At 43.4% G+C, this 18,637-nt stretch overlaps 1 protein-coding gene and 1 long non-coding RNA gene across 3 annotated transcripts in view; one reads left to right on the top strand and one right to left on the bottom strand.

Annotated features, from left to right (window-relative positions):
* Nucleotides 1-10,069, bottom strand: part of SLC30A9 (solute carrier family 30 member 9) — a 69,939-nt gene extending 59,870 nt beyond the window's left edge. The window contains exons 1-2 of one of the 2 annotated variants that reach the window (XM_069977575.1): nucleotides 9,801-10,069; nucleotides 680-841 (exon numbers count right to left, since the gene is read on the bottom strand). In XM_069977575.1, the coding sequence (XP_069833676.1) occupies nucleotides 680-841; nucleotides 9,801-9,900 (262 nt within the window). In that variant the 5' untranslated portion in view covers nucleotides 9,901-10,069. The remainder of the gene's footprint in view (nucleotides 1-679; nucleotides 842-9,800) is intronic. The other variant, XM_069977574.1, reaches the window with a different exon arrangement.
* LOC138797434 (uncharacterized) lies at nucleotides 9,966-18,001 on the top strand. Its single transcript, XR_011363935.1, has 3 exons — nucleotides 9,966-10,181; nucleotides 17,253-17,410; nucleotides 17,926-18,001. It is a non-coding gene; the product is annotated as an uncharacterized lncRNA (long non-coding RNA).
* Nucleotides 18,002-18,637: the final 636 nt, after the last annotated feature.

Genomic DNA, 18,637 nt, shown 5'->3' with positions numbered 1-18,637 from the left:
GGTGAGAATAGAACTTAAATGTAATTTGGTTCTAGGTTTATGCTGCCTTAAATGAGGGCAGCACAAACTATTGACAGAAATGCTGAACAGATAGTTGCATTACTTACATCTTTTTGTTCAGAGGTTCTCCTAATATGTAGGAGAATGGAATTGTGCTGCACCCTTACCCCCGTCCTCCAGCTGTTGACTGACAGGTGACTGCCTATACACAGCATGAATAGATAACTGCCAATCAGCAGCTGGTGGGCTGAGTTTTCTGCTTCTCATGAATATCCAGGACTACTGGGCTCATGCACATAATAGAGAAGACTACTTATTGTCCATGTTATTCAGGAGGATCTCTCTGCATCAGCTGAAGAGAACAATGTTAAGTGATACATCATTGTGTTCAGTTTCTTAATCATTTTGAATATGTAACGATTAGAGATGAGTGAACCTCGAGCATGCTCGAGTCGATCCGAACCCGAACTTTTGGCATTTGATTAGCGGTGGCTGCTGAAGTTGGATAAAGCCCTAAGGCTATGTGGAAAACATGGATATAATCATTGGCTGTATCCATGTTTTCCAGACAACCTTAGAGCTTTATCCAAGTTCAGCAGCCCCAGCTAATCAAATGCCGAACGTTCGGATGGACTCTAACCCGAACCCGGTTCGCTAATCTAGTAAAGATACTCGTTACCTGCTGTAGTTTTCTCTGTTGTGCTCGCAGCATTGGCCTCGGCTGCTCCGCCTCCTTCCTTGGGCTCATTTGAAGAATACAGACGGATTTGTGCTTGCACTGGCAGACGACCCGATGGCATTATACAAAATAGCCCTCTGCTCTTTACAGAGCACTGCCATCCTGGGGAAAAACACAGGGAGTTACAATGACAGCTAGAAATACATACATAACTTCTTAACATAGTCTGTTTCCATTTTTAAATTGTAAATTTTTTGGTAATTCTTTCTTAACCTTATTATAGGGCCATCCATCTTATCTGATCTGTTTTTGACAGCAGTTAGAGATATGCTTTACAGCAAGCCCCATAGACACAGGCACAATGGACCCAATTGACAATACTGGGAACATTTGCAAACCATGCTCTGTGACCTATGCAGAGGTCCATTCTATAGGTACGGGTGAGCTAAGTGCTAAGCTTCAACTATTGTGAATGGTGTCTTATATACTGGCGTCACCTTTCACTGTATACCTTTGATAAGGAGGATACTGCTGGAAAGTGATCTGTACAAAACAAGTCACAGCTTTATGGGACACTTCAGAGGGCAGGGCTGTGGAGTTTGAGTCATGGAATCATGGAATGTAACCACTCCAGCTTTTAAAAAAAAAAGACATGAATTTTATATTAATATATTTTATGCTCTAAAACCAGAAAAACACTTTCTCACATACATTTAGTTACACAGGGTAAAGTTTTTCCTCCATATATCAGTAATAAAGCACTGGCCTTATTAGATTGGAGTGGTTGGGGAAAAGTTGGAGGTAACTATTTGGCAGCTTTCTTCTCCACTGTGTGGAGGGAGATGTGTTCTCTTTTTGGATGCTGGATGACTGTATATGAGCAGCAGTGTAATTTGAAGATATCCTGTGTAATATAGAGAAGGAGGAGAAGCCATAAGTAGTGTAGCAGTAGCCTCTGTCCTCAGTGTAGTGTTTTCTCTCTGTAAGAAGATTGTCTGTTTTTCATCAGTGTACTATGGCTGCAGCAGGGTGTGTGTACGCACTATGACTATGTTAGAAGAGGCTGAAATTAAAGGGGTATTCTGGGCAACAATAAAAAATCAGGGGGGACAGGGGGTGGAGGGATCATAATGAAGAAGCCTATTTATGATGTCATGACCCCACTCAAAAATGCCCACACAGCCGAACAGTGACTGAGGTGGAACACAGCTGCAAGTCACTGACTGGATGAATGGGTAGTTCCTGTGGCTGGAGACTGGCTGCATCCTCCTGTGTGTGTAGTGAAGCTGCTTTATATTTTTGCCTTATTTCCTAAAAAATCACCCCAGTATCATGTAGGACATTACACAAAAGCTGTGGAGACAGATCTCCTTTACACCTGTGTGATAAATAACTCCCCTGGTGTCTGACTGGCCACTTATGAAGGAGTCAAAGCTGTGGCTTATCGACTCCACAGCCCTGTCAGAGAGAAAAGTTTTAAATTTTGTTAATACACTTTAATTACTTTGTTAAATAACATCATTAAAATAAATGTATAATGCTGCTTCTGCAATCATTCCCTATAGATTTGTTGTATCCTATGTGTAAATGAATGAAAGAATCAGCTCATTGTGGCTGTGTCCTGAAGCAATGCTTTAGCCTTCACATCACACAGAGCACGCTGAAGACATAACAGAGTACACGGCGTACAGCGTCTAACAATACATCATCATAAAAGTCATTTCACCATTACTGGCTGCAACTGGTGGCCTCCTGTCCAGAGAAAAAAAATGCCTGAGCTTGTCCTTCTGTATACCGAGCTTACAGATGAGCAACTTTATGTTACATGGAAAACATATACACATAGGAAGAAACACGTACAGCAATCTCGGTGATACACACTGGTTGAAATCCTAGCTCCATCTAGGAGAATACATTCTTCACTATAATACAAGTACATAATAAGTGTGTGGGTATATCTAGGACACATAATCTTATCCTGCCCATCTGACCTGTTAGGGATCCCCCTGTATTATTTACAGCATCAGATTGTAATTCACATTTTTTTTGGGAATCCAGCTTTCTTTAGGCCCCAGCCATCATCCTGCTACAACCACAGTATGTACAGGCAGACATTACTGCTGGGCAGAAGGGCACCATGTTGTCACAGCCACTGCCCAAGTAAAAGCTACCATTATGGGTGGTCACAATGAGCAACCTGATGATAAATATACAACCTGAAGTCCAGGGAGTAGTGATCCAATGACGTAAAAACCGGGCCTCCTGCATACAGCCGTATCATATCTGTATTGTAAGGAGCTGTGACAGGACATCACATATGGCCTTTACTATACCCATTATATTAGTAATTTGATACAGATGCATACAGTGCTTATTCCGCTAGTTTATTAATTAGAGATGAGCGAACCTGGAGCATGCTCGAGTCGATCCGAACCCGAACATTCGGCATTTGATTAGCGGTGGCTGCTGAAGTTGGATAAAGCCCTAAGGCTATGTGGAAATCATGGATATAGTCATTGGCTGTATCCATGTTTTCCAGACAACCTTAGAGCTTTATCCAAGTTCAGCAGCCCCAGCTAATCAAATACCGAACGTTCGGGTTTGGATCGACTCTAACCCAAACCCGGTTCGCTCATCTCTATTATTAATGCATCCAACAGAATAAAAAGCCAAAAGAGAATATTGCTATGTACAGCCCAGGAACCCGGCTCATCCGGTGACATGCACCCAGGACCCAAAACCCCGGCTTATTTGGTGGGGCCTGTCTGGACCCCGGCTTATCCGGTGGCAAGTGCCCTGGACCCCAAACCGTGGCTTATCTGGTGGCACACACCCAAGATAAGAAACTGGGTGTTTAGTCACGAGGCCTTATTGAAATGCTACTATGTTCCATGTAAGTGTTATCCCTAGTGCCTAGCCTTCCTCAGGATTAGGGTCCACTCCACAAGTCATTTTATAATCTTACCATGTCTAGCACTGCCATAGCCTATGCCGGACGACCTCTCTCTACAACAATCCATTGTAACACGAAATTGTCAGAAAATCCAAATATCCTCCAAGTCTTTTACGAGAAAGAGTACTTCATGCACATGACCCAGAGGAGCAGCTGACAAGCATTACAAAATTACATTAATGTCACAGGATTTCTCTTTAGTTTGCACTTGGAGAGAATTACACTGAAGCTGCTGCAGAACAGCTTACGGCTGGGTTCACACTACGTATATTTCAGTCAGTATTGTGGTCCTCATATTGCAACCAAAACCAGGAGTGGATTAAAAACACAGAAAGGATCTGTTCACACAATGTTGAAATTGAGTGGATGGCCGCCATATAACTGTAAATAACGGCCATTATTTCAATATAACAGCCGTTGTTTTAAAATAACAGCAAATATTTGCCATTAAATGGCGGCCATCCACTCAATTTCAACATTGTGTGAACAGAGCCTTTCTGTGTTTTTAATCCACTCCTGGTTTTGGTTGCAATATGAGGACCACAATACTGACTGAAATATACGTAGTGTGAACCCAGCCTACATATGTATGGACATTATGTTACTCTCTTACTTATTAAAATAAATGTGGATTTTCCACCAATTGAATCCCCAGTGTATCTGCCCCTATAACTATGGTTAGAACAATTTCTTGTTACTGCCTCTTCTGGCCTTCACCTTCACATCATAGAAAGCGCAGTGCATGACGGCTGTAGAGAGTTCACAGAGTTCAGCATCTAACAATATATCATCATAAAAGTCATTTCACCATCGCCCCAACCGCGACCGGTGGCCTACACACACACACACACACACACACACTAGTAGTTGTATATAGGAAACATGTATACAAAGGAAGAAATCCACATATTCAGGATCCCCCTACATTAGCAGAGAGACAGTAACCAGTAGCGGCCTGTATTAGGTGGGCAGCCATAGAGGAGATGATAAATGTACCCGGCAATCTGGGCTGTCAGCTCTGGTGTGTGATGAGACATCCCAATAACATGGAGGAGAAGCGTCTGTCTAGGACAGAACATTACGGTAATAACCAGCTGACCTCTGGCTGGACCAGTCATTATTATATTATGGTTTCCAGGCAGAAGCCCGTCCTGCCGGGCACTGACCACCAGCTGAAGAGAAGATTGTCCTCCTAGGGATCACAGCATGGAGACACTATCACTCTCTATACATTCTATAGGCAAGACCAAAGACGTCTAATAAAATCTAGTTTTAGCTGGGAGGAGTGCATTGTGGGAGCTAATATAAAAATCATACTGTAATACTGATGAAAACTTGTCTCTAGGACACCGGTGTCCAACTTGTGGCCCCCCAAGCTGTTGCTAAACTACAATTCCCACCATGCCCAAAGCTTTAGCTGGCCATGCATGATGGGAGTTGTAGTTTTGCAACAGCTGGAGGGTCACAAGTGACTGACTGACAGTGCTCATTTAACCCCAAAAGCACCACAATCATTCCCATGTCATCAGCTCTTACAAACACCTATCAACTCTGTGTGTGTATGTATATATATATATATATATATATATATATATATATATATATATATACACTCCAAGGGGACTGTAAAATAAAGGATACACAGATGGAAACCCCATAAGCTTGTGCTGAGTGTAATGTATGTGACTACATGACAAAGCAGAGCGGCCTGTGCAGCATTGTTATATATGGATCCGGAATCATCTGAGCGGGGAATCATTCCACAAGCTTCACTACAGTCACATGCCCCAGAGCAGAACTCCACAATGGAGCCTCAGAATAAAAGGTAATTGAATTACAACCCAATTCATACCAATGCTGCTTCTAATAAAAATGGCATCTACAGGATGCTGGAAGTTTACTGAGGAAAAGGCTACTTATGATAGGCCTCTTACCAGAGACAAGTGATGTCCCACCACATTTGGAAGACCCATTTGCAGTTTTAGGGTATAAACCCACACACCGTATACGCAGCAAATATGCAGCAAATACGCAGCAGATGTCATGGTGAAGATTTAATGCTGTGTTCAGTTATTTGCTGCGTATCGCAGTAGTAAATACGCTGCATATACGGTGTGTGGGTTTATACCCTTAGGGTACAAACCCACACACCGTACACGCAGCAAATACGCAGCTGATCTGCAGCAGATTTGATGGTGCAGATTTGATGCTGTGTTCAGTTATTTAGATCTAATCTGCTGCGTATTTGTTGCGTATTTGCTGCGTATCGCAGCAGTAAATACGCTGCGTATACGGTGTGTGGGTTTTTACCCTAAAAAACAGTTTTAGCTGTTTTAAACTATTTTCTTTGCTACACTAAATGCTACTATGCAAGACAGACCATTTTTGAACGGAAAATAAAAATCCTAAAAATGGGATTTTTCAAAGCTGTGCAGCTAAAAACAAAGCTTTGCACTTAAACTTACCCAATGGTTTTCCACTTTTCAGCTCAAAAAGCTGTGTCAACATAGGAGAGAACAGATCTTAGGGATGAACTGCGGAAACCTGTCTAGGTCTAACACAGTGGGGCTCCTCTCATGCAGCATTCAAGATTCTGATAATCTGGAATTTCCCCAAAACCAGTAGAGAGAACCAATGATGGGACTCCTCTGATATCAATGCTGTATTTTGTGTTTTAAAAAAGGAGCATTTCTGATAATCCAGAATATCTGAAAAACTGGCAACAATGAGACCCCATTAATGCCAGACTAAAATAATATATGTGTCTATGGATACATTATAGGTACTCACAATACTTACTGTATTCTAGAAATCAATAAGGTAGCATAGTTATGGGACTTTCCTCAGGACAGGCCATCAATATCAGCTGAGGGTCACTGATCATATAGTTAAAGGGGACCTAGCTCTACGGTAGGCGATGTGACCTCCTCATTGGTTACTGAGCACAGCTTTGTACAATTAGCCGATTGTGCAGGGAATTCACTTGAATAGGACTGGCTATGGCTATGTTCACGGATATCAATGTGGTCAGAAATAAATAGTGCTATTTTGCCATTAATTCGCAAAATCTTGAGATTTTTAAAGAATTGCATCAAAATATTTGATCGTGAAAAACAGCGCTAATTAAACGTGCATTAAATGCTATGTGCAGAGGCATAACTACCACCATAGCAGCTTCTATGGGGCCCACAGCATAAGGAGGCCCCTGGCCTGCTTCTGCAATACACTAGGCCCCCCGAGCCCACAATCCAGTGGCCGAGCGGGACTTCCTTCAACTGCAGGCACTCCTGACTACACTTCACGGCTTAGTGGTCAGTTGGGTGGGGCCTAATCAAAAGTTTGCTTTGGGGGCCAGCCAGTTCTAGTTACGGGGCCAGTGGCTGGCCTAAAGCCTTACTTCCACGTTCCATGTTTCAGAATAACAGGGACGTGCAATGCCATCAATGGATCCCTATCGGCTGCACAGCAGCATCTCCAATATGATGCTGGGAGCGGGGAACCTGTATGAATATGCCTGGTGCTGCAATGCTGAGTCTCACAGCTGCTGAAGTCCTGAAAAAAGGAAAAAAACCTAAAATGCTTTATGAAACTCTGTCGGCCCTTGTAAAATATATAGATAAGTGCAATCAAGAATAACCAAAAAAGAGCAACAAAATAGCTCCAGACAACTTAAGACCCAACTTATTACACCGGGTGATGTCCAGGAGCAAGTATGTGCCGACCTGTCAGGTCAGTGCTTTCTTGCTCCCAGTTCCTCGTTCGCTGCCGGCGCCGAAAGCAAATGGGTAGGTGCAGGGGGGCCCGGGGAGGCCCATAACAACGATCATCCGGGGAGCCCATAGGAGATAGCTGCTGCCGCTCCTATTACACAGAGCAACGGCAGCAGATTGTTAATATCAAGGTTGTTTGTCTTTCAACATGTTGAAAGACAACAGTCAGCGGACATCGTGCATGTCGGCTGACTGTTGCGTTTTATTACACTAATCAATTATCGGCCTTAATGACCGATAATAGGCCAAATACGGCCGATAATCTCTTCATTTAATAGGGCCTTAAGGCTATGTTCTCACATAGCATTTAATTAGCAATATTTGACACTAAAATGCTACGTGTTAACATAGCCTCATAGAACAAGTGCTCTTACTCAATACAAATACATCACTTTTAAAGGGATATTCTGGATAATAAAAATTATCACTAACTGCATGGCTGCTTGAGCCCTGGCTCAGCACAGTTACATATCGCTAGCAAAACTGAGCCTCCCCTGCTGTCTATCCTAATGCATGTTAGCGAGAGAATAGACATTACCGTTGGGGAAACTAGCTATTCTAACGCTAACATGAATCAGAATAAACATTAGAGGCGACTCAGTATAGCCAACACGGCATGCAGCATTGCTAGCAACATATAACTACGCTGGGACTAGGGCTTGAGCAACCCTGTAGTTCCTGACACAGTCATTAGTAGCAGCAGATCCGCAGCAGATTTGATGGTGCAGATTTAAAGTTGAAGATTCAAAGCAAATCAAATCAAATCTGGGCCATCAAATATGCTGCGGATCTGCTGCGGATACAAATCTGCGCCATCAAATATGCAGCAGATCTGCTGGGGATCCTGTACGTGTGAACGCACCCTTAAAGACTACTGCAGTCTAAGAATTATTTATCCTCTTTCATGACAAGCTACTGCAGTACTTTTGCTGGTATGACCTGCTGTAGCAGTGAATGATAACACAAATTGAGGCCACTAACGTTTACAGGGGTTATCTAGGGTTGGGGATAACTAGCTGATCTGTGGGAGTCCAACCACTGATCACAAAAATGGTCAATTGTCCTTCACAGGAATAAAGTGGTATCAGGAAGACAGCTAGGTTTGCAGCAGTGGCACTGCCCTATTTACCAAGAGGACAATCACAATCACTCTCCTTAAAGTGACTGTTCCACCAGGCCCAGGCTGAAGCACTGGAGGCGGGCCGCCCCCACCCTTTGGGAAGTTTTCAGGCAGAATTCAAGCAGAATTTAAGCCCCCCATTGACTACTATAGGATTCCTCTAGCAGATCTAGAGCAGAAAATTCTGCTCGGAAATTCTGCAGTGTGAACAACAGAGCAGAAAACCCATTGGAAAAAAATCAGTATAACTGAAATCTGTGATGTTTCCATGCTAATAAGTCCAGTGAGTGACACCGCCCACTGGACTCCTTATCAAAGAATGATCAGGGATTTCAATCAACATGTTACAAGTTATACTGATTAGATAGCATTGTCATAGTGACAGTTTCCCTTTAAGAAGAACTAGTATTCCTTCGACCCATGTCGACAGGGCTCTCATTAGCCAGCCAACACCCTGTTCTGCACTGATGAGGGGCAACAACCCCAAAACAGCTGTCTACAGATGGGAAGTCTTTCCTTTTGGAGAGACTGTTTAGCTTGGCACAGAGCCCCAGTCAACGTACCAAGACTCCTAGATAGAGTAAAGCACTGACCTGAAGGGGCACCACTTAAGGGGGATAAACATATAGCTTTTCACTATAAGGGCAGACTAGATGGGGCAGGTGGTAATATCTGCTGACTACCTGCTATGTTTCTGTGAGTTGTAGGTTTGTGAACGTTAATAACCAGTGATGTGTGAGCATCGGAAAAACGTCGGTCTGCGGCCGCACAGCTGAACACAAACACTCAAGAGCTGAATGGCGAGTGTCTGTGTTCGTCCACACACGGCCATTTTTCCGATGTTCGCTCATTACTACCAATAACACATGAAGGGGGAGATTCTCCTTATTGCCCATAGCAACCACAGCTTTCATTTTACCAGATTATGAGAAATGAGCGGAGACTGGTTGCTATGGGCAACAAAGAGAATCCTACTATAGGAGAGTGTGATAAAGCTTTTATAGTACTGCCAGGACATGGGTTATATAGGGGGGGGGGTCTCCTCACAATGCTGTACCCCCACAGCACACAGATCATGTGACATACCATAGAGTGATATGGGGACCCCACTGTAACAGGGCTAATCCACGGGGCCACAACCCAGAGGCCAGAATACACAGAGAACACACCAGCCTGTGCCATCACACCAAGGGGCTGCACAAAGGGTCTAAGGGATGACCTGAGAGGAGGCACTATGTCTGACCTCCCCCACCCCACACTCCATATCAGCCTACTCACCATGACAGGCCCGGCCGCAGCTTGGCGGTACCGCATGGACACGCAGGTAAAGCCTACAGAGTGAGGACCAGCCCCGGCTCCGGGCAGACACCCCAGCCATAGTGCAATCCTGCTCCTTTCCGGCGGCAGATAGAGCTCATCCAGCTGTCTGTGTTACCTGTCAGGAACAACGGTCACTAGAGCGGCGCATTAGTGTCTCTAGTCCAGTGACCATTTTAGGAAGTCATCACCGTTGTTTTCAAAGCAAATCGGCTTCAAGAAAATGGCGCGCGATGCTGACAGCGAGGAGACACAAAGTGCCGGTCAAGTACCACAGAGTTTGTGCACAGGGAATGTGACATACAAAGTGAGCGACGCGCTGCGCACTGGCGCCATCTATAGGTAGGATGGAAGACGGCTAGTTTACTACAACAGGGCTTTATTTGTATCACAGCAGACACTACAGCCTGTGTGGAGGCCATTCTATGCCCTTATTGTTTTAAGTAGCCCTTTATATATCCGGACAGTTATACATTATTGTTTAATTTGTAACCCTCTAAAACTGGTAGTGGATGGAATCATAGAACTAGAAGGGATATTCTGGAAACTGATATATATATATATATATATATATATATATATATATATATATATATATATATAAACAGTGGTACCTTGGTTTAAGAGTAACTTGGATTAAGAGCGTTTTGGTTTAAGAGCTCACAGTTTTCAGGCTGGGGCTTACATCAGGGGACAGGACTGTGGAGGTAATCTCTTCATAGCTGTAACCCCTCTCTCCCCGGACAGAGAGCGCTGCATGTGTGTGCCCACCCTGCTCATTATTTCATACTCCGTGCAGTCTCTGTCCGCCCTTGTGTTTCCCATCCTTGCCATTATGGGGATCTGCAGTTCCATCCTGTATCTACAAACAGCTGCTGTATTTTCAGGTTTATGCAGTTACTATACATTATACTCCACATGCTGGTGGCTATATTGTACAGTAACTTATAGTATCACATATTCAGCTGTTTATAAATCTTTCTTACATTTGTTTTACATGTTATTCAGAATAAAAAATCATTATTTTTGGGGTGTGGAACCAATGTGTATTTTTGGTATACGCACTTGGGGTGCAGCTGTGCATTTTGTACATAGTTTTTTGGGGGGGGCGGGGGGCGCACTTGGGGTGCAGCTGTGCATTTTGTACTTTTTGGGGGGGGCACACTTGGGGTGCAGCTGTGCATTTTGTCCTTTTTTTTTGAGGGGGGGCGCACTTGGGGTGCAGCTGTGCACCCTGTGGGGGGTGTACATGCATTAAAGGGGTTATCCAGTGCTAGCAAGCTAGCAATCTATCTTCTATCTACGTGTCTATGTAGCTATAGATAGCTACAAATTATTACCTAACTATTCTAAAAAAAAGACTATAATAAATACTCACAACATTAGCATTATGCAGAAGCATAAATTGCCCCCCCAAAAAATCCAAATGAAATGGTTTGAACAGTAACTACCAGCATTTTCCTTGCTGCCTACCTATCTGCTCACCTACTTGGTTGGCTGCCTGGCTGCAGCTACAATGTTTGCCTGCCTGGCAGTTATATGTGACATCATAGCCATGATGACATCACAGAATACTTTTCTGTGTATGCTAGATGTAAACAACTTTTGATATATTCACACATGCTAAATGTATAGCCTTATATGCAGGGCCGTTTTACCAGCTGCTGCTGCTGCTGTTGCCCTAGGCACTAAACCTGCAGACGCCCCATCTTCACTCACCAATTAGCATCATGCTTTTCTCCTTTCTGGACATCATATTGATATCTGATCAGTCTAAGGCCGTATTCCCACATTTACTGTACGACACCACATGCAGCCGAAACCAGACCCTCATGCGGTAACCAAGAGGCGTATGGCCAATAATCCTGGTAACAGCACATAACTACTGGGGAAGGAATGGGAGCCTGGTTTTGGCCACATGCATTTCTCTACATGTAGAAACATTGTCTGATGCGCGTTTTTCATGGTTTTTAGCTGCTAAACTGCTAACTGATAAACACATTTCCACATTGAATCAATGATTAGAGCCGTCTGCATATTGTCTGAGGGAATTCGCACCACAGGATTGGTAGATTGGTAGGTAATAGCTCCAGGCGTCACAATTACCACTGCCACACCAGACCTGACCAATACCTCCATACTGTGACTGGATAACACCACAAGACCTGACCAATACCAACATACTGTGACTGGATAACACTGCCATACCAGACCTTACCAATACTGCCATACTGTGACTGGATAACATCGCCATAGCAGACCTGACCAATACCACCATACTGTGACTGGATAACACTGCCATACCAGACCTTACCAATATTGCCATACTGTGACTGGATAACCAGTTGTTTCCTTCCCCCTTCTCCCTGGAGCCACCCCCCTGCAAGGTGCTGCCCTAGGCACCAGACCACGGGTGCCTAGTGGTAAATACGGCCCTGGTTATATGCACTCACCTTACAACCTTACCTTACAACACGCAGGGTGGTATAAAAAGTCTGCTACGCACCCTGTGGAGGGTGTATTTTTTTCGAAACGCACTTTGGGAGCAGCTGTGAACTCTGTGGATGGTGTATTTTTTGGAAACACACTTGAGGTGCAGCTGTGCACCCTGCTGGGGGTGTACATGCATTAATCTCTCTCTGTCTATCTATCTATGTGTTTATGTAGCTATAGATAGCTACAAATTATTACCTAACTATTCTAAAAAAAAAAAACTATAGTAAATACAACATTAGCGGTATGCAAAAGCATAGATTGGCCCCCCGCAAAATCTTAATTTAACGATTTTAACAGTACCTACTTACATTACGTACCTTGCTACCTACCTGGTTGGCTGGCTGGCAGTTATATGTGACATCATAGCCTTGATGACATCATCACGGAATACTTTTCTGTGTATGCTAGATGTAAACAACTTTTGCTCCATTCACACATGGTAAATGTAAGGCCTTATATGCAGTCACCTGGCAAGGTGCTTACAACATGCAGGGTGGTATAAAAAGTCTGTTAGGCACCCTGTGCACCCTGAGAGGGATATATTTTTTTTGTAACGCACTTGGGATGCAGCTGTGCATTTTGTACAAAATTTTTGAAAACGCAATTGGGGTGCAGCTGTGCATACTGTGTGAGGGGGGGGGTATTTTTTGGAAACGCTCTTGGGGTGCAGCTGTGTACCCTGTTTCTGAATACCCTGGTCTGAATACCAGCTTTCACACAGCTCCCACTGTGTAATCCTTTGTTCTCTGCTCTCTGCTGCCAACTAATCTCCCTACTCCCCCCTCCCTCTCCATAGATTGCACAGGGCTCGACTGATGTAAACCAGACGTGATTTCCGGATAATAGACAGTGGATGAGAGAGAGGAGGAAGGGGGGACCTGGGAAAAGTGTTTTTGAATGCAGATAATGGCATATTTGCCTAATAAACCCAATTACAAAGTTTCTTAAAATCGCCTGTACTGTGCACCCTGTGGGTTTTTTTTAACGCACTTGGGGTGCATCTGTGCATCCTGTGGGGGATGTACATGCATTAATTTCTCTTTGCTGCCTGTTTCTCTGTCTGTCTATCTATCCGTCCGCCTGTCTATCTATCTATCTATCTATCTATCTATCTATCTATCTACCTTCTATCTATCTAAGTGTCTATCTAGCTATCTATATTATTAATTACCTAACTATTGTAGAAAACATCTATAGTAAATACTCGCAATATTAGTGGTATGCAAAAGCCTAGATTGGCCCCCAAAAATCCAAATTAAATGGTTTGAAGAGTACCTACTTGCATTTTACTTGCTACCTACCCACCTGATGGTTGCTGTTGCACCTTCTAGTTTTTTTGTCTGTACTTAAGCCGCAGCGTGCAACCTGCAGTGTGAATAGAGCCATAGATGTGCTGCCAATTTTTCCTTTTTTTTTCTGTTGAATGTGGGGGGGGGGGGGGGGCTACCTCCTGATGGCCTGCACTCCACCCATGTCCCAAGGCTGCTATAATAAGAGATCATTTGGCTCCTATCTGCCCAGTTGTAGGCTTATCAGCCCAGGAGTGGCCATTGCTAGTGTGAAAATGCTAGAGTAGGGAATATATCTCAAGGACGCCTTAACGTGGCGACATGGTACACTCTGTTTGATAAAATAGTTTGCTAAGATCCTTACTTTTTAATATCTACAGAGCAGGTGTTTACCGTGTGTACGCTGGGAGGAGTATATACGGTGAGCCCCTGCACCTGTTGGTTGCTGTTGCGCCTTCTGTTTTTTTTTGTCTCTACCTGGTTACCTACCTGGTTGGCTGCCTGGCTGCAACTACAATGTTTGCCTGCCTGCCAGTTATATTTGACATCACAGCCTTGATGACATCATCAGTGAATACTTTTCTGTGTATGCTAGATGTAAACAACTTTTGCTCCATTCACACATAGTAAATGTATAGCGTTATATGCAGTTACCTGGCAAGGTGCTTACAACATGCAGGGTGGTATAAAAAGTCTGTTAGGCATCCTCTGGGGGGGGGGGTATTATTTTGGAAACACACTTGGGGAGCAGCTGTGCACCCTGTGGAGGATGTGTTTTTTGGAAACACACTTGGGGTGCAGTTGTGCACCCTGTGGTTTTTTTTTTTTTGGAAACGCACTTGGGGTGCAGCTGTTTGTTCTGGTGGCGGGTGTATTGTTTTGAAACGCACTTGAGATGCAGCTGTGCAGCCTTGTGGGATTCTATTTTTTGGAAACGCATTTGGGAGTGCACTAAACCTGGAAGCACTGCAATACCAGCTCAATGTCTGGAGAGGACAGAGTAAGCTTTTTTTTATCTATGTGTCTGTCTGTCTATCCATCTGTCTGTCTATCTTTTATCTAGGCATCTATGTAGCTATAGATGGCTGCAAATTATTACCTATCTATTCTAAAAAAAAAACAACAAAAAACTATAGTAATTACTCTGGTTGGCTGCCTGGCTGCAACTACAGTGTTTGCCCGCCTGGCAGTTATATGTGACATCACAGCCTTGATGACATCATCACGGAATACTTTTCTGAGTATGCTAGATGTAAACAACTTTTTCTCCATTCACTCATGGTAAGTGTATAGCCTTATATGCTTTACCTGGGAGGGTGCTTACAACATGCAGGGTGGTATAAAAAGTCTGCTACGCACCCTATGGGGATGTATTCTTTGAAAAACTCACTTGCGGTGCAGCTAAGTATCTTATACGTTTTGTTTTTTTTGGGGGGGGGCACTTGGGGATGAATTTTTTTTTTAAACACCCTTGGGGTGGATCTGTGCACCCCCCCCCCTTTTTTTTTTAAATGCGCTTAGGGTGCAGCTGTCACTGCCTGTCTCTCTAGGTGTCTGTCTATCTATCTTCTATCTATGTGTCTATCTATCACAAGTAAAGCATGCAGCACAGACAGTCCTTTAGATGGTGCCAGTGCAATGTTTGTACAACAAATAAATTCTATTTACAGAAAAGGGGCGTGGAGATGGGCGCGAACGTCGCGCCCACCTATGCAAACATCGCCATTATCTTCCTTGAGGAACATGCCATCTATTGCTCTAACCAATTCCGCCATTCTGCGGTATGGTACAGGTACATAGATAACCTGTTCGTCGTTTGGACTGGGGGTGAGGAGGCACTACTGACATTCGTAGACTTCCTAAATACAATAGACACTATTAAATTCACAGTCACGTACTCTAGAGATAAGATTGACTATCTTGATGTACACTACCGTTCAAAAGTTTGGGGTCACCCAAACAATTTAGTGTTTTCCATGAAAAGTCACACTTATTCACCACCATACGTTGTGAAATGAATAGACAATAGAGTCAAGACATTGACAAGGTTAGAAATAATGATTTGTATTTGAAATAACATTGTTTTTACATCAAACTTTGCTTTCGTCAAAGAATCCACCTTTTGCAGCAATTACAGCATTGCACACCTTTGGCATTCTAGCTATTAATCTGTTGAGGTAAGCTGGAGAAATTGCACCCCACGCTTCTAGAAGCAGCTCCCACAAGTTGGATTGGTTGGATGGGCACTTCTGGCGTACCATACGGTCAAGCTGCTCCCACAACAGCTCAATGGGGTTCAGATCTGGTGACTGCGCTGGCCACTCCATTACCGATAGAATAGAAGCTGCTGCTTCTGCTGTAAATAGTTCTTGCACAATTTGGAGGTGTGTTTAGGGTCATTGTCCTGTTGTAGGATGAAATTGGCTCCAATCAAGCGCTGTCCACTGGGTATGGCATGGAGTTGCAAAATTGAGTGATAGCCTTCCTCATTCAGAATCCCTTTTACCCTGTACAAATCTCCCACCTTACCAGCACCAAAGCAACCCCAGACCACCACATTACCTTCACCATGCTTAACAGATGGCGTCAGGCATTCTTCCAGCATCTTTTCATTTGTTCTGCGTCTCACAAACTTTCTTCTTTGTGATCCAAACACCTCAAACTTGGATTCATCCGTCCACAACACTTTTTTCCAGTCTTCCTCAGTCCAATGTCTGTGTTCTTTTGCCCATCTTAATCTTTTTCTTTTATTGGCCAGTCTCAGATATCTTTTTCTTTGCCACTCTGCCCTGAAGCCCAAAATCCCGCAGCCACCTCTTCACTGTAGATGTTGACACTGGTGTTTTGCGGGTACTATTTAATGAAGATGTCAGTTGGGGACCTGTGAGGCGTCTGTTTCTCAAACTAGAGACTCTAATGGGCTTATATTCTTGCTTAGTTGTGCAACGCGGCTTCATACTTCTTTTTCTACTCTGGTTAGAGCCTGTTTGTGCTGTCCTCCGAAGGGAGTAGTACACACCGTTGTAGGAAATCTTCAATTTGTTAGCAATTTCTCGCATGGAACAGCCTTCATTTCTAAGAACAAGAATAGACTTTCGAGTTTCAGATGAAAGTTCTCTTTTTCTGGCCATTTTGAGCTTTTAATTGACCCCACAAATGTGATGCTCCAGAAACTCAATCTGCTCAAAGGAAGGTCAGTTTTGTAGCTTCTGTAACAAGCTAGACTGTTTTCAGATGTGTGAACATGATTGCACAAGGGGTTTCTAATCATCAATTAGCCTTCTGAGCCAATGAGCAAACACATTGTACCATTAGAACACTGGAGTGATAGTTTCTGGAAATGGACCTCTATACACCTATGTAGATATTCCATCAAAAACATGACATTTGCAGCTAGAATAGTCATTTACCACATTAGCAATGTATAGAGTGTATTTGTTTAAAGTTAGGACTAGTTTAAAGTTATCTTCATTGAAAAGTACAGTGCTTTTCCTTAAAAAATAAGGACATTTCAATGTGACCCCAAACTTTTGAACGGTAGTGTAAGTGTGACGCGAGTTGGAGACAAATTGAGTACCAACATTTATCATAAACAGACAGACTGTAACACGATTTTGCATTACTCTAGTTGTCACCCGAGGAAGATGTTGCAATCCCTTCCTCGCAGCCAGATGCTACGTGCAAGAAGAATTATTGATCAGACATAAGATTTGGACATTGCTTTGGAGAAAATGACCAGGGACTTTAATACATGTATACTCCTATACCCAGATTGCGGAGCTACAGGTACCACTTCTATTATCATACAGGAGGGGTAGGAACCTTAGGGATCAGCTAGTAAAAAGTGATATTGTTAAGAAACAAGGGACCCAAAAGTTTCTTGGACCACAGAAATTGGGATGTTACCCATGTTTGGGAAGTGTCACATGCCAGTATGTAGTGAAGGGAACACACTTCACACATCCTGGCACAGGAGAACAGTTTAAGATTAAACATCATCTGACATGTGGATCTCATTTTATTATTTATGCTATCTGAAAAGGATCTAGAGGTAATGGTTATCGAGAGGGTTGCACCATTGAAATTTGGGGGTGATAGACAAATACTATTAAAAAGGAGAGTTAAAGTGGATACATGATCTGAACACCTTGGGCCCTATGGGGCTTAATGTTGAATATAAGGTTACTGGTGGTATGTTCAGGTGAGCTAGTCTACACTTGCCCAGAATCTGTTCTTAACATGTGTATATTTGTAAATATTGATATAAGAGATGTTAATTATGTTTTGTTTAAATTCCCTAGATTCTATTGACGTATCGGACAAAGACTTACCACTTCACCCAAAGGACGGGAGATATTAAAATACATCTGAAATCAAGAGCATATGGATAAAATTCCTTTTTTTTTTTACTTCACACATTTATGGAGGCACACAGGAGTTCACACTTGGCGGCTGCGGATGCGATTTCCTTGCCTTGGACCTGGAGTGGTCTACTGAGTCAACAAAGTAAGTGTTGTGCTTCAGGGATCCCCTGCATGCGGGGGTGAAGTCAATGTCATGACATGAGGGGGATATCTGGAGGGATATCTGGCTAGTCCTGTGTTTTTAGACTATTCAATTTGCATATTCATCTTTCCCAGGGGGCAATGCACTTAGGACTTCACTGCATTGAGCGCTTTCATTAGCAGCTGGCAGTGTTGTCGTTTGGCTGGTCTCCCTGAGTTCAGCAATCTGTTTCTCTTATGAGGGGGATAATGTCTCCAATGTTGAACTCAGACCTCACGAATAGTGTCTGCGCCATGCCGTGACTCCGTCTTCATGTAAATGCCTTCGGTTACCTTAGTGACGGGAACGCTCTGGATAATCATGTGACGGCCTGCAGCCAGAACTAGGGTGGTTCCAATCCGAATACCTTGATGATAGTATCCCTCGATGGGAATCTGTGGTGAGTCATATGATCCGCTACACTACAACTACCTCTATTAATTGAACTATGGACTTTGATACTAGTAT

This window comes from Dendropsophus ebraccatus, chromosome 7 (genome assembly GCF_027789765.1).
Source record: "Dendropsophus ebraccatus isolate aDenEbr1 chromosome 7, aDenEbr1.pat, whole genome shotgun sequence".
Classification (NCBI taxonomy): domain Eukaryota; kingdom Metazoa; phylum Chordata; class Amphibia; order Anura; family Hylidae; genus Dendropsophus; species Dendropsophus ebraccatus.
Note: the sequence above shows the minus strand (reverse complement) of the source record. Positions and strands in the feature narration are given on the sequence as shown.